Genomic DNA, 23,078 nt, shown 5'->3' on the forward strand with positions numbered 1-23,078 from the left:
TCTAGCATTCTTTCCACGAGTGCTGTGGGTATGATGAAAAACCTAGAAGGTTTTTTTTTAATCGGTGGTAACTTTTAATTGAAAATAAGATGCCTGTGTACCTTCTTTTCTATTTTGTTTTACTTTCTTACTACGATGGTGCCTGTAGGTAGGAGTGGCACAGCTATTTGGAAAACCCAACCAATGCTGTCTTTTTGGCTCAGCCAGTCAATCAAACTGTTGTCAAAATATAATCTTCAGAATATTAAAGGCATGACTCTCACACGGATGTAGAATGAAAATACGACAGAACTCTGTTTAATTGCTTAATGAGGGAACTGGCAAGATGATAAAGCTGGTTTACAAGAGAATTAGAGCAGCAGTGTTTGCCTGGTCCAACAGGAGCTGCTCTCAAGTAATCTTGCTGAGTTGGAGGCATGACTAATTAATGTCCTACAGAAAAAGTAAAACCATACCCTTAATGGTTAGGTTTTCTACTGGACAGAAATCATGTGCATCTCGATCACAACAAAATTCAGAAATTAACACCTTTTGTCACAGAGGTTGGGCCTAATTAAGAGCAGGTGACAAGACAAAAAATAAGTATGCCTCCCTATAAAGAGCTAGGTGGTGTTTGGGTGAGGCTATTAGCGGTGTTCCAGTAAAATACTAAAGGACAGGCAATTCCCCCTTTTTTGGTAAGCTTTTTAAAGATAATTGTTGTTAACATGGTTGACCAGACTGGAACTTTTTTGGCCCATCATTCTGTACTTGTTAAAAATCAGATGATGTGTGTTGAGCAGTATAGACAGCGCAATGAATAATAATAATAGCTATTAAATACTCTGAGTAGGCTATACCGTTATTTCTGATACGCCCAAGAACTCTCCATTCACTAAAAGAAAATCTAAATACTTGCTCACGATCACACAGAAAGTGGTCAAACTGGGAGACACACCCAGGTCTTCCTGGCTCAAAGCCCCACTCTCAGACCCCTGTTCTTCTTACTGTATCGCAGTTTCTTTTTGCAGAACTCAGCTCTCTGTGGCTGCCTTACTCCTCATGATTTCCTGTGGCTTGCAGTGTCCCATTCCTGCTGAATTTGTGTATACCCTTCATTTCCCGGGGCCTCCTGTCTTCTCGGCTTCTTTTCAAGCTCTCCCTTGCCCTCAGAGGCAGCCTCTTATGGCTCACTCCCCTTTTCCTGCCCCCACAGATTCACAAGTGGCCTTTCTCTGAAATCCTCTTGTGGTTAATGTTTGTGCCACCTCTTCTGGAGCCTTCCTATTTTCTAATTATTTTGAGTAAGCTTTATTTTTTGAGTAAGGTAATGAAATCTATAAGTGGTAAGGTCCATGACCACATTACAGGTTTTTATTTTCCTCAGTTGCAGGTCTTAACAGCATAGAAATAATCTCCATGGATACAGACTAAAGGGCTGAGAAAGAATTTAATATCTAAATAGAATTCCTTCTTGCCATTTTGATAAATTCTAAGCATATCTTCCTATTTTTTCTCTGTATTCACCTTTCCCTCCCAGTGATCAGAGGTGTTCTTTCCTATTTTATATAGGAATCCTTCTTTCCTTCCTTCCCTCCTTCCTTCATGTTGTATTTTAAGAAACATTTTAAACTAATGTTCCACAATGACATGCTTGGCTTGGTTACAGGAAAGGAATTTACTAAAGTGTATTTTGTTCATACATTGGCTCTTTCCATGCTTTGCACTGTATATAATTAGAGATAAAATGAACAAATTGTTTGAAAGATCTTTCTTCTGAAGTACGATGGCAAGTGGTCAAGGGAGAATGATCTCAGTTGTTAAAAATCCGTTTTTATAAATGCTTCCTTAATTTTTAGACCCAGTCCTGCCCATTGGTAGCAACACCGTAATTTTATGAAAGAGTAGCCGTTGGAATAATTTTAGATGAAGGATGAGGGATTCGAATTTGAGTTCCTTTCATGAGTGTTTTGATGAAAGTCTATTTAAGCATTTAGTTTATGCTGTGTGCCCTTCCCACTTGAAAGAAGAGCTAGAGTTATTGCTTAAAAAGGATTACTGTGGTCTGTTCCAGCGGACTTTATTCTCTCTGAATAGAACAAATGCACTTCGAGCATCACTGTGTCATGTGGGTACTCTGCCATGCATTGTACTACTTACTAGAATTCAACACTCCTCGCCGTAGCTCCCCCTGAGACACACTTAGGTTTAAAAAGTAATTTCCCCAAATACCAATGCCAAGGATTTGCCCCAGGCCATTTAAATTAGAATTTGGGAGATGGGACCTGGTCATAGGTATTTTTTAAAAGGGTGCCAGTAGATTCGACAGTTAGGGTTAATAACAGTTGTATTAAAACAGCAAGCCTTTGTCTTTGTTCATCTTGACATTTAATTTATAAACATGATTTAATTTGGATTCTTATTTTCTTATGATGATGAAAGATTGCTGTTTTCTTTTAAATGACTGTATACCGTTTTGCAACGATACTGTGTTTTCGTTGGAATCATCAGAGTGAATTGGTTTTTTTCCCTCTTACATCTCTTTTAAGGTCCAAGAAACTGGAGACATCGTCATTTCAAATGCGTATGTGGATCTTTTACCAAAATCTGATACTTTAGCGAAGACACCCTCTGAGGTGGGTTGTAGAAACTGGTAGCCAAGTCATTTCCTGATTGATGAGTTTCAGTTAAGATTACTTTTATTTTATTTATTTTTAAAGATTTTATTTATTTGACAGAGAGAGAGACAGCAAGAGAGGGAATGCAAGCAGGGGGAGTGGTAGAGGGAGAAGCAGGCTTCCCGCTGAGCAGGGAGCCGGCTGCAGGGCTCGATCTCAGGACCCTGGGAGCATGGCCTGAGCCAAAGGCACATGCTTAACAACTGAGCCATCCCGGTCTCTAAGATTACTTTTAGAATGTTCAGGCTGCTTTTGACAAGTAAGAGCTTTGAAAGATTTTTAATTCTTGAAGGACGTTGATCTAAAACTGCTTCAAGTAAAAGGAATATTTGACAGTTTAGGAATTTCTTTAACTTTTTTTTTTAAAATTTTATTTATTTATTTATTTGACTGACAGAGATCACAAGTAGGCAGAGAGGCAGGCAGAGAGAGAGGAGGAAGCAGGCTCCCTGCTGAGCAGAGAGCCCAATGTGGGGCTTGCTCCCAGGACACCGGGTCATGACCTGAGCTGAAGGCAGAGGCTTTAACCCACTGAGCCACCCAGGTGCCCCTCTTTATCTTTTTTTAAGGAAGATACTGAGGTGCCTCTCAAGAGAATATAATTGATTTTTCTAGTTTTAGAGTAACTGAAACAGTCGTTTAATGAGAAATCTTTTTTTTAATTTTTAAAGATTTTATTTATTTGTCAGAGAGACAAGGAGTGTGCACAAGCAGGGTTAGGGGCAGAGGAAGAAGCAAGCTCCCCACTGAGCAGGGATCCCAAAGTGGTACTCTATCCCAGGACCCTGGGATCATGATCTGAGCTGAAGGCAGATGCTTGACTGAGCCACGCAGGCGTCCCGGTCGTTTAATGAGGAATCTTAAACTAACAATATTCTGGAGAAAAATAGAGGAAAAAGTTAAATATCCCTGTACCTTTGCTTGATTTAAAGATTTGTGTAAATCTTTGTATGCAAATATAAAAGCAATAGCTTGTATTACTTATTAAAACATTTCTGTTATTCTTTCTTAATAGAGGCTTTTAATACAAATGTTTATATTCTTGATCTTCAGAATAGTAACCTTGTAATATTGAGGTTCTCAGACACATGATCTTTAATTTTCTGTTGTAAGCTACATCATCACCTAAAGCCTGAATATTAAGATCCCTTTTAAGAAGAATCTAAGATCAAAAACTTAAGTGTTAGAGCTACAAGGATTTGCAGGCTGCACTTAATCCCATTTTACAAAGAAAGAAATGAGATCACAGAGGTTGATTGATTTGTTTAGTATCTTCCTTCTCAAGTTAGTTAGGACACAGGTTGTCTAGCTCCTAGGGTACTTTTAAAATATTATTTCTGAATGCTGATGAAAGTAAAATCCTCTCACTAAGACTGAGGTCGTGGATGACATCAATAAACATAGAAGAGTGAAAGGAGTGGTGTGAAAAAAATGAGTTTGCCTTATTTTAATGCAGATTTAAAAAAAAATCACTTTATTGCACATACACATTTTGTAATCATTTTTTCCCCTTGAGTCATTTTTACAAAACTTTTCAAGTTAAATTTTTTCTTTTTCTAGGGCGAGGAGCTCCAGAGTACTCTGGTCTTTGAGGAGATAGGTCGCCGCCTTAAGGATATCGGGCATGAGGTGGCGAAGAAGGTCAATGCCGTATTCGAGTGGCATATCACTAAAGGTGGACACACGGCAGCCAAGTGGAGTAAGTCCTGTCCCTGACTTTACACTGTTCTGAGGTTGCTCTTAGGAAACAGAGAGAGGGTATCCTTCTTATCAGAAAGCCTGTCTCTTTGAAGGTGGGTCAACCCTGCCTTCATGTGAAATACCAGGTTTCAGGGTACTCAGAAGACGGTGTATTTCAGGGGTGTAAAAGAATCCATTAAAATGAGAATACCTCTTTTAAGGATTTTATTGTAATACCTGAAATTTGTACTTAGAAACGTTCATGGTAGCTCTGTGCATCTTTAATTTTTAAACGTCCCTTTCACAGAAAGCAAATTCATCAGGTCAGACAACATAGTTTTAAGTCATTGTACTTTGACGCTCTCAAAATTGTTTTCTTTATCCCAAAATATTAATAATTTTCATTATCACCTTAATTACCAGATTGCTATTTAAGACTGCCTTTTTAAGTGCCTTGGAAATCCATGTGTTTTACTCCCCACTACAACTAATGATCACTATAAATGCTCACTTAGAGCAGAAAATTAAAATACATCTTTCAGTCGACTGAAACTTTTTGAAATAGTCTTCTGTTTGTTACATATTCCTAGAAAAACATTTTGAGGTTTTGTTAAACTGATTCTGGATCAATGTTAACCACCTTCTTTCTAATTGACAGTTGTGGTTTCTGTTAAGCACTGTGTGTTGATGACCTGAAATTGGGTAGTTAAAAGTATGAAGAAGAAAATAATGATCTAATTCCACTACCCACTATTCACATCCTGATGTTTGTTCTTCTGGAGACACTATGCTTCTAGGAAGTTAACTCAAAAAATGGTGGGGGTGGTAAGGCAGAAACATTAATAGGAATTTAATCCCCCAATCTCAAAGCGTCTAATTTTTTTTCTCAGGAATTTCATAGACTAGCGCTGTGTGCAAGTGTTATCATGTGCCCTTTCATTCTTTTTTTTTTTTTTTAATTTTTTATTTTTTATAAACATATATTTTTATCCCCAGGGGTACAGGTCTGTGAATCACCAGGTTTACACACTTCACAACACTCACCAAAGCACATACCCTCCCCAATGTCCATAATCCCACCCCCCTTCTCCCAACGCCCCTCCCCCCAGCAACCCTCAGTTTGTTTTGTGAGATTAAGAGTCACTTATGGTTTGTCTCCCTCCCAATCCCATCTTGTTTCATTGATTCTTCTTCTACCCACTTAAGCCCCCATGTTGCATCACCACTTCCTCATATCAGGGAGATCATATGATAGTTGGCTTTCTCTGCTTGACTTATTTCGCTAAGCATGATACGCTCTAGTTCCATCCATGTTGTCGCAAATGACAAGATTTCATTTCTTTTGATGGCTGCATAATATTCCATTGTGTATATCTACCACATCTTCTTGATCCATTCATCTGTTGATGGATATCTAGGTTCTTTCTATAGTTTGGCTATTGTGGACATTGCTGCTATAAACATTCGGGTGCACGTGCCCCTTTGGATCACTACGTTTGTATCTTTAGGGTAAATACCCAATAGTGCAATTGCTGGGTCATAGGGCAGTTCTATTTTCAACATTTTGAGGAACCTCCATGCTGTTTTCCAGAGTGATTGCACCAGCTTGCATTCCCACCAACAGTGTAGGAGGGTTCCCCTTTCTCCGCATCCTCGCCAGCACCTGTCATTTCCTGACTTGTTGATTTTAGCCATTCTGACTGGTGTGAGGTGATATCTCATTGTGGTTTTGATTTGTATTTCCCTGATGCCGAGTGATATGGAGCACGTTTTCATGTGTCTGTTGGCTATCTGGATGTCTTCTTTGCAGAAATGTCTGTTCATGTCCTCTGCCCATTTCTTGATTGGATTATTTGTTCTTTGGGTGTTGAGTTTGCTAAGTTCTTTATAGATTCTGGACACTAGTCCTTTATCTGATATGTCGTTTGCAAATATCTTCTCCCATTCTGTCAGTTGTCTTTTGATTTTGTTAACTGTTTCCTTTGCTGTGCAAAAGCTTTTGATCTTGATGAAATCCCAATAGTTCATTTTTGCCCTTGCTTCCCTTGCCTTTGGCGATGTTCCTGGGAAGATGTTGCTGCGGCTGAGGTCGAAGAGGTTGCTGCCTGTGTTCTCCTCGAGGATTTTGATGGATTCCTTTCGCAATCATGTGCCTTTCTTTCTTCTTCTTTTTTTCTTTCTGTCTTTCTATCTTTCCACGATGGAAGTCAACTTTTTCCCTAGGGATGGACGTAGAAGTTGAGGGACAAATATAAAGCACAGGCTTTTTGAAGCTATTGGTTGAGGAGAGGAATGACATCTCTAAGAGTGAGAAGGTGCTGGAACTGTGTGTCTATCACAGGTGGCGACCAGAGAGCCCTGTAGAGATTGACACAGCGTTCGTGTGATTCCCTCATGGCAAAGAGAGTGATCTCCAGTTTAGTGTTGGTAGCTAACTCAGATTTTCCCCCTTATCTTGGTGACACTTTCCTTGGAGGCAGAGTTAGAAAATATGTTTCCCTTTACAAGTGACCTTCAGTTAACTTAGAAGGGTTTTTCTTCACATTTCCACTGGAGAAATGGGAACATCAATATCCTCTTAATAACTACTTATTATTGACATGTCTGGTGGCTTTGGCTTGGCTTACATCTCTTCTGTACCACCTTGGTTATTGAAGCTCATGGTCACGTGGGATCTGAAAGCTTTCTCTGAAAGGGTTCACTGTTCCCTTTGGTCGTCTGCCTGTCAGTTACTTGGTTCTCACTGGTGTTGTAACTGTTTTCAGTTTGGGCTGTTGTTTTCTCCCAGGCTTTGTGTCACTGATGGCAGCAATAGCAGCTGTCCAGGCTTCTGGGCTTATGGCATCTTAGAGAACAACTCCGTGTTGGCATCTTTTCATCTTGTTGCTTAATGACATGAAATTGATGATTGAGTGCTTTGATTTAGGGAATAGATAGCATTTTTTTTTTTCATGAACAGTTTTAAAAATATTTTGTTCAACACTTCAGTACCAAATATTTTGCATTTTATGGATTTATTTGTTTATTTGAGAGAGATAGAAAGCACACGTGTGCAAGCCGGGGAAGGGGGAAGAGAGAGAAATCCTCAAGCAGATTTCCTGCCAGGTGAGGAGCCAGGAGTGGGGCTTGATCCCAGAACCCTGAGATCATGACCTGAGCTGAAATCAAGAGTTGGGTACTCAACCGACTAAGCCACCCAGGAGCCCCTAAATATTTTGTATTTTAAATTGCTCTTAGTTGTCTCAGCTTGATTCATGTCTTGCTGGGCCAGAACTGGTTGCAGAGACTAGGCTGAAGCTCCTCAGCTCACTTTGGCTGGGCTTGAGTGTTCCTGAAGTTGCACAGGTGACTGTGCAAATCTCAGAATCAAGGACTTTTGGCTTAGTGGCCTAGGAGATGCGTTTTAACCACAGATCTTGGACTGTGCCCGTTTTGCCTTCTGTCCCACACCATGCCATCCACATACCACCACCGCCAAATCTATGGAGTAGCATGTGGTTTGAGGGCGGGGAGAGTAAGGAGAGTCTTTTTTTTTTTCCTTTTTAATTAATTTATTTATTTTAGAATGGCAGGGAGGGGCAGAGGGTGACAGAGAGTCCCAAGCAGACTCCCTGCTGAGCATGGAGCCCCACATGGGGCTAGGTCCAGTGATCCTGAGATCATGACCTGAGCCAAAGCCAAGAGTTCTGCGCTTAACCAACTGCACCATCTAGGTGCCCCAAGGAGTGTCTTTTACAACCAAATTAGTGTTGGTCTCGGGAGAATTAGGTGAGTTGTGGTGTCCATGCTGGGTCAGGGTTAGTTTGGGCTGTGGAGGAGGAGTCCTAGCTGTGCCTTAGAGGTTTGGCCCCCCTGAGGCCTGTCGTGCCTGGTTACGCAGGAGCAGGAGGGTGAAGGCCAGTGTGGCCTCTGCCTCATTGGGCAGAGATGACTGGAGACAGGCTGGAGAGCCTGTCCTTTCCTTTCTCGCAGGCTACGAGCACATAGCAGAGAGGTGCAGGCCCTGGGTCTGCCTAAGAAGAAGACAGAAGCAGGGTCTTGGTGAGGAACTTAGGGGGAGGGAGCCATATCTTGGAATGGTCACTGCACCTCCTTATTCTACTTCTGGAGACAATGTTTTGTTTACCAAGTATAAAACATTATGGTCCACACATAGTGCTTCTTTATATAGAAATTAAGATAGAAGCATATTTTCCTTATTAAAATTATATTATTATATGATGTATAATATATAATTACTACATAATAATATATAAAATAATATTATTATAACATGTAACAATATAATAATATCAAGGACAAATGATCTTGTTATATATTTTTTTTATTACTCTAAGATGTAATTGAAAGCCTTGCTGTGTTTGAACACCTTTTTCAAAGATGTTATGTATTCAGGTATTTTACCCTTTTGAATAAAGGTTATCCTGGGCGCCTGGGTGTCTCAGCTGGTTAACCATCTGCTTTCTGCTCGGGTCATGATCTCAGGGTCCTGGGATCCAGTCCGGTGTTGGGCTGCTTGCTCAGCTTCTCCCTCTGCCTCTCCCCCTGCTTGTGCTCTCTCTCTGTCGAATTAATAGATAAAATCTTAAAAAAAAGAAAAAGAATAAAGGTTATCCTTTGGCTTTTTACTTTACTAGGGATTTTTTGATTAGGTTGCAAAGGTGCAGATGGACATCAGCTAGAGAAATAAATCCCCGAATTTCCTTTGAACAGTTTGTTGCTTGTCACGGTTATCTTACTGTGTTATGATCATTTATAATAATGTCTCCTCCCATTTGACCTTGGGTTTCAGCCTGAGAAAGAGCTGCAGATTAATTTTTTTTTTAAAAGATTTTATTTATGTATTTGACAGAGAGAGATCACAAGTAGGCAGAGAGGCAGGCAGAGAGAGAGAGGAGGAAGCAGGCTCCCTACTGAGCAGAGAGCCCGATGTGGGACTCGATTCCAGGACCCTGGGATCATGACCTGAGCCGAAGGCAGTGGCTTAACCCACTGAGCCACCCAGGCGCCCTGCAGATTAATTTTTTTATTGCTATCTTCTAGTATAGTCTACAACACAGTAACCTCTTTGCATGTATTTTGTATAAGTGCTAAAAGCCATGTAGAATGTGTAGCCTTAGATGGAAAGCTTTTTTTTTTAGAAAAAGGGCTGAAATTAGTGCCTTTCCCTCTCTTAAAACAATAATGTGTTGTGTGGATATTGTCTATTTAATATGAGTGAAACATTCAGGAACAGTGTGATACCACTAAAACCTTCATAAGTATACAGTGTAGCTTGTAAATATTTATTACTATTAATTTCTAAAGCCAGCGAAAAGTTGTTCTGATAAACTGGATCCCATTCTGTTCTGAGCAGCAGTTAAAATTAAAAGGAAATGAAGGATGACAAGAAGGCATAAAGAAGGTAAAGAATCAGAGGCTTTATGTAGCCTGCTCCTTAAAATTTAAATACATGTTTCCTTCAGCAGCTCCAGAAACCAAAAAGTCTAAACATGGAAAGGTGGTTTTTATTTTTATTTTTTTTCCCCCCAACTCACTGATACCAAAGCCTGGCTGGAACTTCAGTGGTGTAAACAACTGTCTTATCTCTCACCCAGGGAAGGAATTGAGTACAGAAATCCTGTATTTGTTTATAGAGTGTTGCATCATCGGAGCTTTTCCATACTATGTAAAACACGTTTTATGCACCATATTTCCTTCCTGAAATCTGAAAAATTCTGAATTCTAAAACACATCTGGCCTGAAGGAATCCAAATAAGGAATCCAAACCTATTCATATGTATAAATAATTCTGAACAGAATAGATAAGAGACATGGAAAAGGTGCTGCCGGCTTTCACAGAATGGGAGGATTGGATCATTCAAGTAATAATTGAGCGTTTATGTTTACTATGTGCTAAGTTCTCTGTTAGGTTGCAGATTACAGATATGAAAAGATAGGCTTTTTCTTTTTTTTGTCTGTGGGAATAACTCTTAGAGGCAGGTGTGCAGGAAAGTTTGAATATAGAGGTTGAAGAAACAAGGTTTGTTGCATTGCAGATGAAATGGAAGGAAGAGCCTTTGGGGCTGGGGTTGTTGACTCCATTGCCAGATGTGTGAAACATGGGCGAGGAGACCATTCAGGGAGCAGGGGATAAGCCCGGTGCTCGTGCTTACCCGTAGCCGACTGAGATCTGGACTAGGCGGTAGGAACGGTGGGCCTGGAATGTGGGAGAGACGTCAGCCAGTACAGACTTGGAAACCATGCTCAAGGAAATGGTGGTTGGAACTGAGTGTTAGCTTTGCTGCTGTGCTCTGTGGTCTGCAGGAAGAAAATGGAGGGAAATCCCTAGTGATCCTGCACAAGTATCTGCTCTCAGCTTATGGCTCCAGCATTTGCATTTGTCTCTAAATAAAGTGAGCATCTTAGAATGTGGCCCGCGGATCGTAAATATGCAATTTCTTTTAACTTTAGTCCAAGTAAGAATCTGTTTGTTGTTCGATTGTATCCAAGGGCTGTAAAGTAGCTTTAAGAACAGTAGATTTGATGGAGACAGATTGATTTTTGTGTAGTAATGACACAGTGCTGCTGAGTAAAAATGTGTTCCATTTTCCTTAAGATGGTAGGTTTAAGCTGGTTGGTATTGAACGATTTGGCGGTTTTTCCCCCTCACAGAAACTGAGTTTCTTTTCATGTATTTGTAGTCTTTTCCATTATAGGAACACAGTTGGAATTGGCAAGGTGTAGACATATAATGCAGTATTGCTTTCTGTAGCTAGTTGAGTAATGAAGTTATTTGGGTTTACAAAATACATACTGACATTAATGGTGTAGAGCCAAGTCTACATGTTCGGACCAGACCCAGGCATCCATTATGCATTATGTGACAATATTGGATGAAGATGTTCTTTAAATGTTAGAGGTCATTTGTTTTGGATCTTGGAGATTGGCTGGAATGTGGGAGATTCAGCAACTGGTGTTCTTTTAGGAGCAGAATACATTCATCCTGGAGGACTTGTTGGTCATTAGAACCTATTTTTAGCTCCTGGGTTAGTGCTTATGGCCCTTCTAGCCATCAAACCAATTCACCTTTTAGGGTGTCTCAACTGTGATAGAAACCAAATCTTAAGGATGCTGGTTCCAAGTTTTGCATTGGGATCCAAAAGAGTTTCATGTGTTTGCAGAAAAGACTTGAAAGGTGACCTTTGGAAAGAAATACGGTGTCCAGTCAGGAATGGGGACATGTGTGTTGAAGTGACATCTGCTTCGGCTCCATTCCCTTAGCAGCGGTGGTGACTGCTTCCCCTGTCACAGCTTACCCCTTGACTGCATAAAACCATTATCAATATCAGGAAAGTAACATTGATACAGTATTATTTAATCAACAGACCTTATTATTTCACCAGTTGTCCCATTAATGTCCTTTATAGTCAAAGAATACTAATAGTAATAATAATAAAAATAATAATAGAAATGGAGAAAGAAAAAGAAAGAACTACCTGGGATCCAGTTTGGGATCAGATAATGCATTTCATTATTAGGTCTTGTTAGCTTGTTAATCTGGATGAGTTCCTCAGTCTGCCTTTTTATGGGGGTGGGGGGGACTTATGAAGAGTAGAGCTCAAATATTTTATAGAATGCTGCACAGTTTGTATTTATTAGATATTTCCTCATGATTATTAGATTGAGCTTGAGTTTTTGTCAGAAATGGCACCAAAGTGTCATGTCCTTCATGGTGTGATTTAAAAGAAATATCTGTATTTGACTTAAGTTTTCCTTTTGTTGTTGTTAACTGTTTTTTCTTTCTTAAGAGAAGTGCTGCTTCTTGGTGCTTTCCTAATCATCCATTAACAAATAGTTTCTAAGTACTCTCTATCCAAGGAAGTATAGGGGATACAAACTCAAAACATTCTTGTTCCATCAAAGAATTTGTCATCTTAAATGAAGGAGGCATCAATAAAAGTAACTGCTTTCTGCTGTGGTATCCCTTTGTGATTTCTAAGGTGCATACATCCCAAGAGTGTCCAAGATCCCTAAATTTCCAGATGCCCTGTTCTCATCTGACATCTCTCCTTCATTAAGTGTTGTAAAGTACGACTGAAATTTTAATGGACTCTTTTAGAGCCTGAATGATTATATAAATACAGAGCTACTGTCATTCATAAAGCTTTTAAAATCATTTCTACCAGTAGGAGAAAATACATGCTCTCTGTTTCTTCATTTCAGTAAGATCAGCCATGACCTTCCCATTGGCTGTAAAGTCAAGGTGGTGATGGGTGTTGAGGCTCCCACACGTGCCATGTTGTAGACCATGACCTGAGCTACTGTGGAATTGGCAGTTCTACTCCTCTATCCTGATTGCCTGTGTCCTTGCTAAGAACCTTCCCTTTCCTAGCCCCGTTTCTGTCATCAGCCCTCGTTACCAGCTTTCCACAGAAGACTTTTACTCCTCTGCAAGAGTCAGGGCTGGGAAGCTGCACGTGGAAGCAGGGGGAGCAAGAGGGCGGGTGGACGGCGACGAGCCCCCATCCGTCCGCTCACAGAGTCACTCGCACACATGAGCGTTAAGATGTGTGCGGTCCCCCTTCATGCCTGAGCAGGTCTTGTGGACTTCAGACTTATTGTGAAGAATTAAAATCTTGAAGGTTGTCTGTTGAACGCCAGAGGTTTGCTTTTTAGAGTTTACAGGCTTTTCTTCCTTCCCTTTCCTTCTCCAGCCTTCCCGACTCCCTCCCTCCCTTTTTCTCTCTTCCTTTTCAACTCTACAAGCATTATGTGAAAAGATTTGTCTACCAGGTAAATGCCAATAAGAACAGAGCCTTTGCTCTGGGCGCCTGACTCAGTACCTGGCGTACGGTCGGACACCCCGGGTAGAAACTCACAGTGAAGTGAGTGAATGAAGCGTACACAGCAAAAAGTTCCCCTTCTCCTTCCCCATGTAACCATTACCACCAGGTTACTACTGTTTTACCTTAGTTGGCAAAATCCTCTTCTCTCAGAGAGTTGGCGTGATTTAATTTTCTCTCTGGAGCAAGTCTCAGTTAAGCAGCATGTAGTTAAGCAGTGAGGGGTTTCCTCACAAATGTGCTGCTTCTCTGTGGCCCTCACCTGGGAGTTCTCTCCACACTCTCAGGGGCAGCGATGCGATGGTAGCTTCTTTGCTATAGCAAGAGAGAGTGCCTTCCGGAGACTGACACCAGAGGACTGGATGACTGGTGTCTGTCACATGCGAGACAGAACTTTCTAACATGTAGCTTGGGCATCCAGCTCTCTAAGAGAGAGCCTTGAATGTGATTGTCCATCGCTTTCCCAGTTACTCAGCCTGTTTCTGGGACACTGAACACTTCTGTCAGAAACAATTAAGGGAAAAGAAACTAATTTTAATGCTTGTTTGCAACAATGAGGGCAATAAATATTTTATAAATTGTAAGTGCAACAAACTGTTAAAACATTCTTACGAATCTGTTTTGAGTGTCTTGCTATCCATGACAGAACGTTTGATGAAGGCACGTATTTGAGAGGTGACTAGAGTGTGTGTGTTCCCTTCCTTCAACCCAGCCAATATGCACCTGTTTTAAAATTCAGCTTTCTGCGGTACCTGGGTGGTCAGCTCAGTCAGTTGAGTGTCTGACTCTAGATTTCGGCTAAGTCATGATCTCAGGGTGGTGAGATTGAACCTTGTGGAGCGTCGAGTTTTCTCTCTTCCTCACCCCGTTTCCTTCAGCCCCTCCCCCTGCTCGCATGCTTTCTCTCAAAATAAGTTAATTAAATAAAACGAAATTGAGCTTTCTTCTTTTGTTAACTAGAGTGTCTGTATTTGAATCTAAAGGCCTTAGTCACTTAACTTCCTTATGTTATTCTATGTTAATTAACATTTAAAATGTCTGTTGTATAAACTTCTTCACTGAGGTGAAACTATTGGTCTATTTTTAAGGGGTTTTATTTTTAAGTAATTTCTGCACCCAACATGGGGCTTGAATTCATGACCCTGAGATCAAGAGTCAAATGCTCTTCCAACTGAGCCAGCCAGGTGCCCTTGATTTGACTGTTTTGAACAACTTATTTATAAAAAGCCATCTTGAAAAATAAAGGATTTTCTAAATTTTTCTAAATGACATATAATGTATAATGTAGAAAGCACCACATGAACTTGGAAACTGTAAAAATGTTCACATTTTGGTTGGTTTATTTTACTCTCATGTTGTGCAGAAAAAAATAGACGTTGCTCTCTTCCTACTTTTGACAGCTATTGACCTCAAAGGCGGATCTGGAAAAGTGTACCAAGGCCCGGCCAAAGGCTCAGCTGACGCAACCTTCACCCTTTCAGATGAAGATTTCATGGAAGTGGTCCTGGGCAAGCTGGATCCCCAGAAGGTAATGTCCCAACATGCCTGGTCATCATCATTGCATCCTGTTGGACCATTGCAGTTTTTAACTGGCTCCCAGATGCTGACCTAGAAGACAAGCTCCTTGTTGCTGTGAAGGAGACTCAGGGAGTCTCAATATCGGGGTTGACAGATGATATGTATTAGCAGAGTTCCACATAACCCCCTTTAAAACTGAGTTTCTTCTTCAGCATGGAGTAAGACCATATAAAACTCACACCTACACCTTTAAATATATTCTGTCATTAGTTCAAAGGTGAAAAACCGTATTATTAGTAGATATTTCATAAAATTTGAAATTCATTCCTGATGTAGAAGATTAAGAACTTGTCTTAACAATCATCACTGAAAACTGAAAATAGAAGGATAGACCAGTAAGAGCCAGTGTCCTACTTAAGTGCAGACACTTAGAGGCTTTTCTGTGAAAAATAATGACAAGGACAGGAGCACCCTCTCTGACCATTTTTAGTGAATATTGTTCTGAAGTGTTTGGCCAGTCCACAAACACACAAAATTAAAGAAACTGTTGTAATAATTAGAATGTTACTTTGATCAAACTCTCATTATGTAAGCTAGAAATCCTGAGAGAATCAACTACTGATTCTTAGAACGAAGGACTTTGAGCCAGTGCTCCATAATTACTAAAAAATTGCTTTCACACAGCAGCAAACCTAACTAGAAGGTATCACTGAAAAAAGTTGTTTATAATCCCAACCCAAACTATGGAATACCAGTGACTTCCCTAACAAGGAAAGCTTGTTTGAAGACAGCTGTGCAACGTTTACAGGGAATAGAGCCACTGAATATATGAGAAAGTATAGTTTTCCTGGAGAAAAGGACTAATTTATGAGACTGACGCGATGCCTACTGCGCTAAGGAGGCACCTGAAAAGGACTAATTTAAAGAGAACTGTCAATTAATAGAGTAGCATCTTTGACATCAGGTAGTTCTGAGTTTGGATCTAAGTTCTGTCACTTCTTCTCTCAATCTCGATTTTCTCATTGGTAAAGTTAATACAATAATTGTAATGATCCCAAAGGCCAGTTATAATTTAGTCTGATAATATATATGAAGAGCTCAGTACAGTGCTGGGTGACTTGTGGCCTTAGTTGATTCCTTCTCAGAAATGCATTCAGCACCAAGATGGTGGAGAAGTAGCAGACTGAGACTACTTCAGCTAGCAGGGGATCAGCTAGATAGCTTATCTAAAGATTGCAAACACCTACAAATCCAATGGGAGATCAAAGAGAAGAAGAACAGCAATTCTAGAAACAGAAAATAAACCACTTTCTGAAAGGTAGGACTGGCGGAGAAGTGCATCCAAAGCGACGGGAAGATAGACCGCGGTGGGGAGGGGCCGGCTCCCGGCAAGCGGCAGAATAACGGGGCACAAAATCAGGACTTTTAAAAGTCTGTTCCACAGAGGGTCATCGCTCCAGAGGCTAAACCGGGTGAAGCCCACGCGGGGTCAGCGTGGCCTCAGGTACTGCAGGGCTACAGAAGGATCGGGGGAGTCTGAGTGTTGCAGAGCTTGCAGGTATTAGAACGGGGAAGCCAGCTACAGAGACAGAGCCGAGGAGTGAGCTCTCAGCTCGGTGTTACCTTGAACTGGTCGCAGGCTCCGTGAGCTTGGATGGCCAGAGGCCAGGGAGACAGAAGTAATTGGGCGCTATTCTCTGAGGGCGCACTGAGGAGTGGGGCCCTGAGCGCCTGGCTCCTCCGGGCCGGAGATTGGGAGGCCGCCCTTTACATTCCCGTCTCCGGAATTCTACGGAAAGCGCTCAGGGAACAAAAACTCCCGAAAGCAAACCCGAGCGGATTACTCAGCCCAGCCCCTGGTAAGGGCGGTGCAGTTCCATGTGGGGCAAAGACACTTGAGAATCACTACAACAGGCCCCTCCCCCAGAAGATCAACAAGAAATCCAGTCAGGACCAAGTTCACCTACCAAGGAGTGCAGGTTCAATACCAAGGAGAGCAGCGGAATTCCAGAGGAGGAGCAAGCAAAGCACGAACTCATGGCTTTCTCCCCATGATTCTTTAGTCTTGCAGTTAATTTAGGTATTTTTTTTTTCCTCAATTTTTTTTTCTCCTTCTGTTAAATTTTTTTTTAACTTTTACCCTTTTATTTTTTAACGTTTTTAAACTAGTTTATCTAATATATATATATTTTTTAATATTTTTTCTTTATTCGTTTTCTTTTTTTACTTGTTTCTTTTACTTTTTTTTTCCCCTGAACCTCTTTTTATCCCCTTTCTCCCCCCCACGATTTGGGTTCTCTTCTGATTTGGTTAAAGCGTATTTTCCTGGGGTCTTTGCCACCCTTTTAGTATTTTAATTGCCCCTTCATATATTCTTATTTGGACAAAATGACAAGGAAGAAAAATTCACCACAAAAAAAAGAACAAGAGGCAGTACCGAAGGCTAGGGACCTAATCAATACAGACATGGGTAATATGTCAGATCTAGAGTTCAGAATGACGATTCTCAAGGTTCTAGCCAGGCTGGAAAAACGCATGGAAGATATTAGAGAAACCCTCTCGGGAGCTATAAAAGCCCTTTCTGGAGAAATAAAAGAACTAAAATGTAACCAAGTTGGAAAAAAAAAAGCTATTAATGAGGTGCAATCAAAAATGGAGGCTCTCACTGCTAGGATAAATGAGGCAGGAGAAAGAATTAGCGATGTAGAAGACCAAATGACAGAGACTAAAGAAGCTGAGCAAAAGAGGGACAAACAGCTACTGGACCACGAGAGGAGAATTCGAGAGATTAGTGACACCATAAGACGAAACAACATTAGAATAATTGGGATTCCAGTGAAGAAGAAAGAGAGGGGAGCAGAAGGAATATTGGAGAGAATTTCCCCAATATGGCAAAGGGAACAAACATTAAAATCCAGGAGGTACAGAGAACCCCCCTCAAAATCAACAAGAATAGGTCCACACCCCATCACCTAATAATAAAATTTACAAGTCTTAGTGACAAAGAGAAAATCCTGAAAGCAGCCCGAGACAAGAAGTCTGTAACATACAATGGTAAAAATATTAGATTGGCAGCAGACTTATCCACAGAGACCTGGCAGACCAGAAAGAGCTGGCATGATATATTCAGAGCACTAAACAAGAAAAACATGCAGCCGAGAATACTATATCCAGCTAGGCTATCATTGAAAATAGAAGGAGAGATAAAAAGCTTACACGACAAACAAAAACTGAAAGAATTTGTAAACAGGAAATATTGAAAGGGGTCCTCTAAGCAAAGAGAGAGCCTAAAAGTTGTAGGTTAGAAAGGAACAGAGACAATATACAGTAACAATCACCTTACAGGCAATACAGTGGCACTAAATTCCTATCTCTCAATAGTTACCCTGAATGTTAATGGGCTATAATGCCCCAATCAAAAAACACAGGGTATCAGAATGGATAAAAAAAAAAAGCCCATCTATATGTTGCCTACAAGAAACTCATTTTAGACCCGAAGACACCCCCAGATTTAAAGTGAGGGAAACAATTTATCATGCTAATGGACATCAGAAGAAAGCAGGGGTGGCAATCCTTATATCAGATCAATTAGATTTTAAGCCAAAGACTATAATAAGAGATGAGGAAGGACATTATACCATACTCAAAGGATCTGTCCAACAAGAAGATCTAACAATTTTAAATATCTATGCCCCTAACGTGGGAGCAGTCAACTATATAAACCAATTAATAGCAAAATCAAAGAAACACATCAACAATAATACAATAATAGTAGGGGACTTGAACACTCCCCTCACAGAAATGGACAGATCATCCAAGCAAAAGATCAACAAGGAAATAAAGGCCTTAAATGACACACTGGACCAGATGGACATCACAGATATATTCAGAACATTTCATCCCAAAGCAACAGAATACAAATTCTTCTCTAGTGCACATGGACCTTTCTCCAGAATAGATCACATCCTGGGTCCTAAATCAGGTCTCAACTGGTATCAAAAGATTGGGATCATTCCCTGCATGTTTTCAGACCACAATGCTCTGAAGCTAGAACTCAATCACAAGAGGAAATGTGGAAAGAACCCAAATACATGGGGACTAAACAGCATCCTTTTAAAGAATGAACGAGTCAACTGGGAAATTAAAGAAGAATTGAAAAAAATCATGGGAACAAATGATAATGAAAACAGAACGGTTCAAAATCTGTGGGACACAGCAAAGGCAGTCCTGAGAGGAAATATATAGCGGTACAAGACGGTCTCAAGAAACAAGAAACAAGAAAGGTATCAGGTACACAACCTAACCCTACACCTAAAGGAGCGGGAGAAAGAGCAAGAAAGAAAGCCTAAACCCAGTAGGAGAAGAGAAATCATAAAGATCAGAGCAGAAATCAATGAAATAGAAAGGAAAAAAAAACCCAATAGAGCAAATCAATGAAACTAGGAGCTGTTTCTTTGAAGGAATTAATAAGATCGATAAACCCCTGGCCAGACTTATCAAAAAGAAAAGAGAAGGTACCCAAATAAATAAAATCATGAATGAAAGAGGAGAGATCACAACTAACACCAAAGAAACACTAACAATTATAAGAACATACTATGAGCAACTCTATGCAACAAATTTGACCATCTGGAAGAAATGGATGCATTCCTAGAGACACAGAAACTACCACAACCGAACCAGGAAGAAATAGAAAACCTGAACAGACCTATAACCAGTAAGGAGATTGAAACAGTCATCAGAAATCTCCAAACAAACAAAAGCCCAGAGGCAGACAGCTTCCCAGGGGAATTCTACCACACATTTAAAGAAGAACTAATTCCTATTCTCCTGAAACTGTTCCAAAAAATAGAAATGGAAGGAAAACTTCCAAACGCATTTTATGAGGCCAGCATCACCTTGATCCCAAAACCAGACAAGGATCCCATCAAAAAAGAGAACTACAGACCAATATCCTTGATGAACACAGATGAGAAAATTCTCACCAAAATACTAGCCAATAGGATTCAACAGTACATCAAAAGGATTATTCACCAAGACCAAGTGGGATTTATTCCAGAGCTGCAAGGTTGGTTCAACATCCGCAAATCAATCCATGTGATACAACACATCAATAAAAGAAAGAACAAGAACCATATGATACTCTCAATAGATGCTGAAAAAGCATTTGACAAATTACAGCATCCCTTCCTGATCAAAACTCTGCAAAGTGTAGGGATAGCGGGCACATACCTCAATATCATCAAAGCCATCTATGAAAAACCCACCGCAAATATCATTCTCAGGAGAAGAACTGAAAGCTTTCCCGCTAAGGTCAGGAACACGGCAGGGATGTCCATTATCGGCACTGCTATTCAACATAGTACTAGAAGTCCTAGCCTCAGCAATCAGACAACAAAAGGAAATTAAAGGCATCCAAATCAGCAAAGAAGAAGTCAAACTATCATTCTTCACAGATGATATGATACTATATGTGGAAAACCCAAAAGACTCCACTCCAAAACTGCTAGAATTTGCACGGGAATTCAGTAAAGTGTCAGGATATAAAATTAATGCACAGTTACTTGTGATCTCTCTCTGTCAAATAAATAAATAAAATCTTAAAAAAAAATTAATGCACAGAAATCAGTTGCATTTCTCTACACCAACAACAGGACAGAGGAAAGAGAAATTAAGGAGTCAATCCAATTTACAGTTTTACCGAAAACTATAAGATACCTAGGAATAAACCTAACCAAAGAGACTAAGAATCTATACTCAGAAAACTATAAAGTACTCATGAAAGAAATTGAGGAAGACACAAAGAAATGGAAAAATGTTCCATGCTCCTGGATTGGAAGAATAAATATTGTGAAAATGTCTATTCTAGCTAAAGCAATCTACACATTTAATGCAATTCCTATCAAAATACCATCCTTTTTTTTTTTTTTCAAAGAAATGGAACAAATAATCCTAAATTTATATGGAACCAGAAAAGACCTTGAATAGCCAAAGGAATACTGAAAAAGAAAGCCAAAGTTGGTGGCATCACAATTCTGGACTTCAAGCTCTATTACAAAGGTGTCATCATCAAGACAGCATGGTATTGGCACAAAAACAGACACATAGATCAATGGAACAGAATAGAGAGCCCAGAACTAGACCCTCAACTCTATGGTCAACTAATCTTCGACAAAGCAGGGCAGAATGTCCAATGGAAAAAAGACATCTCTTCAACAAATGGTTTTGGGAAAATTGGACAGCCACATGCAGAAAAATGAAGTTGGACCATTTCCTTACACCACACACGAAAATAGACTCAAAATGGATGAAGGACCTCAATGTGAGAAAGGAATCCATCAAAATCCTTGAGGAGAACACAGGTAGCAACCTCTTCAACCTCAGCCACAGCAGCATCTTCCTAGGAACATCGCCAAAGGCAAGGGAAGCAAGGGCAAAAATGAACTAGGGATTTCATCAAGATCAAAAGCTTTTGCACAGCAAAGGAAACAGTTAACAAAATCAAAAGACAACTGACAGAATGGGAGAAGATATTTGCAAATGACATATCAGATAAAAGACGAGTGTCCAAAATCCATAAAGAACTTAGCAAACTCAACACCCAAAGAACAAATAATCCAATCAAGAAGTGGGCAGAAGACATGAACAGACATTTCTGCAAAGAAGACATCCAGTTGGCCAACAGACACATGAAAAAGTGCTCCACGTCACTTGGCATCAGGGAAATACAAATCAAAACCACAATGAGATAGCACCTCACACAAGTCAGAATGGCTAAAATTAAAAAGTCAGGAAATGACGGATGATGGCGAGGATGTGGAGAAAGGGGAAGCCTCCTACACTGTTGTTGGGAATGCAAGCTGGTGCAACCACTCTGAAAAACACTGTGGAGGTTCCTCAAAATGTTGAAAATAGAACTACCCTATGACCCAGCAATTGCACTACTGGGTATTTACCCTCAAGATACAAACGTAGTGATCCGAAGGGGCACGTGCACCCGAATGTTTATAGCAGCAATGTCCACAATAGCCAAACTATGGAAAGAACCTAGATGTCCATCAACAGATGAATGGATCAAGAAGATGTGGTATATATACAGAATGGAATACTATGCAGCCATCAAAAGAAATGAAATCTTGCCATTTGCGATGACGTGGATGAACTAGAGGGTATCATGCTTAGTGAAATAAGTCAATTGGAGAAAGACAACTATCATATGATCTCCCTGATATGAGGAAGTGGTGATGCAATATGGGGGCTTAAGTGGGTAGTAGAAGAATAAATGAAACAGGATGGGATTGGGAGGGAAACAAACCATAAGTGACTCTTAATCTCACAAAACAAAGTGAGGGTTGCTGGGTGGAGGGGGGTTGGGAGAGGGGTGTGGGGTTATGGACATTGGGGAGGGTATGTGCTATGGTGAGTGCTATGAAGTGTGTAAACCTGGCGATTCACAGACCTGTACCCCTGGGGATAAAAATACATGTTTATAGAAAATAAAAAATTAAAAAAAAATCTAAAAGGATAGAAAGGAAAAAAAAAAGAAATTAAAAAACAAAGAAAAACAAACAAACAAAAAAGAAATGCATTAAATGCATTAAATGCACTTAATCTGATTCGGGTGCTTGGCATGGCAGAGCAAGACGGTGCCACTACTGTCTGAGCTTAGTTCTAGAGAGGAGTGGGAATGAAATCTGACTGCAAGCATGAAGAATTGGGCAAAGCAATGGGTTAGAACCCTGCTTGGCACCCTTGATCCATGAAGGGTCGTGTAGTAAACATTCTCAGCTGTGTGGCCCGATGGTCTGTGTTGCAAGTGCGCAGTCTGGCCATTGTAGAGTCAAAGCAGCCACAGATAATAGGGAGGCAGAGGAGTGGGGCTGTGTCCTTGTACAGGTGTGTTCATAGAAACAGGCAGCAGACCAGTTTGGCCTGCGGGCAGCGGCTTGCCAGCCCCTGGGTCAGAGTGTGATGGACTAGAGGAAGGGTTTCAGATGGGCTTGTCCTCAGAGGCCTGAGATTACGCTGACCACTGTGAGGGATGAGCCGTGAGGCCAAGTAGACCACATGTGGAGGCAGGAGGATCCGGGTTTACTGCCACGGGAACAGCGAGGAGGCCGCGTGAACAGTGGGGGCCGAGCAGGACGTGATAGAGATTCTTGCCCGTGTTTCTAGCTTCAGCCAATACCACTTGCCTCCCCTCTTAGAATGCTACTTTCATTCTTGTTGCTTGCAGTTTCTTGTCAGCTTTTACTCCTTTGTTGTCAGTGCCTTTGCCTTCTCTGGAATTTGTCCCCCAGCTTTTTCCATAACTGGCTTTAGTTCATCCCACGTAGTTCCTTTTTGTTACAGTCTCTGAGAGTATCTTGTTTTCTCTTTCATAGCATTGATAGCCGGT

General features: G+C 40.6%; 1 protein-coding gene across 1 annotated transcript in view; it reads left to right on the plus strand.

The window, feature by feature from the left end:
- The window catches only part of HSD17B4 (hydroxysteroid 17-beta dehydrogenase 4), a 91,896-nt gene that overhangs the window by 64,625 nt on the left and 4,193 nt on the right, over window positions 1-23,078 (plus strand). The window contains exons 21-23 of the mRNA XM_032335431.1: window positions 2,529-2,615; window positions 4,218-4,356; window positions 14,563-14,690. Coding sequence (XP_032191322.1) covers window positions 2,529-2,615; window positions 4,218-4,356; window positions 14,563-14,690 — 354 coding nt within the window. The remainder of the gene's footprint in view (window positions 1-2,528; window positions 2,616-4,217; window positions 4,357-14,562; window positions 14,691-23,078) is intronic.

This window comes from Mustela erminea, chromosome 3, assembly GCF_009829155.1.
Source record: "Mustela erminea isolate mMusErm1 chromosome 3, mMusErm1.Pri, whole genome shotgun sequence".
Taxonomy (NCBI): Eukaryota; Metazoa; Chordata; class Mammalia; order Carnivora; family Mustelidae; genus Mustela; species Mustela erminea.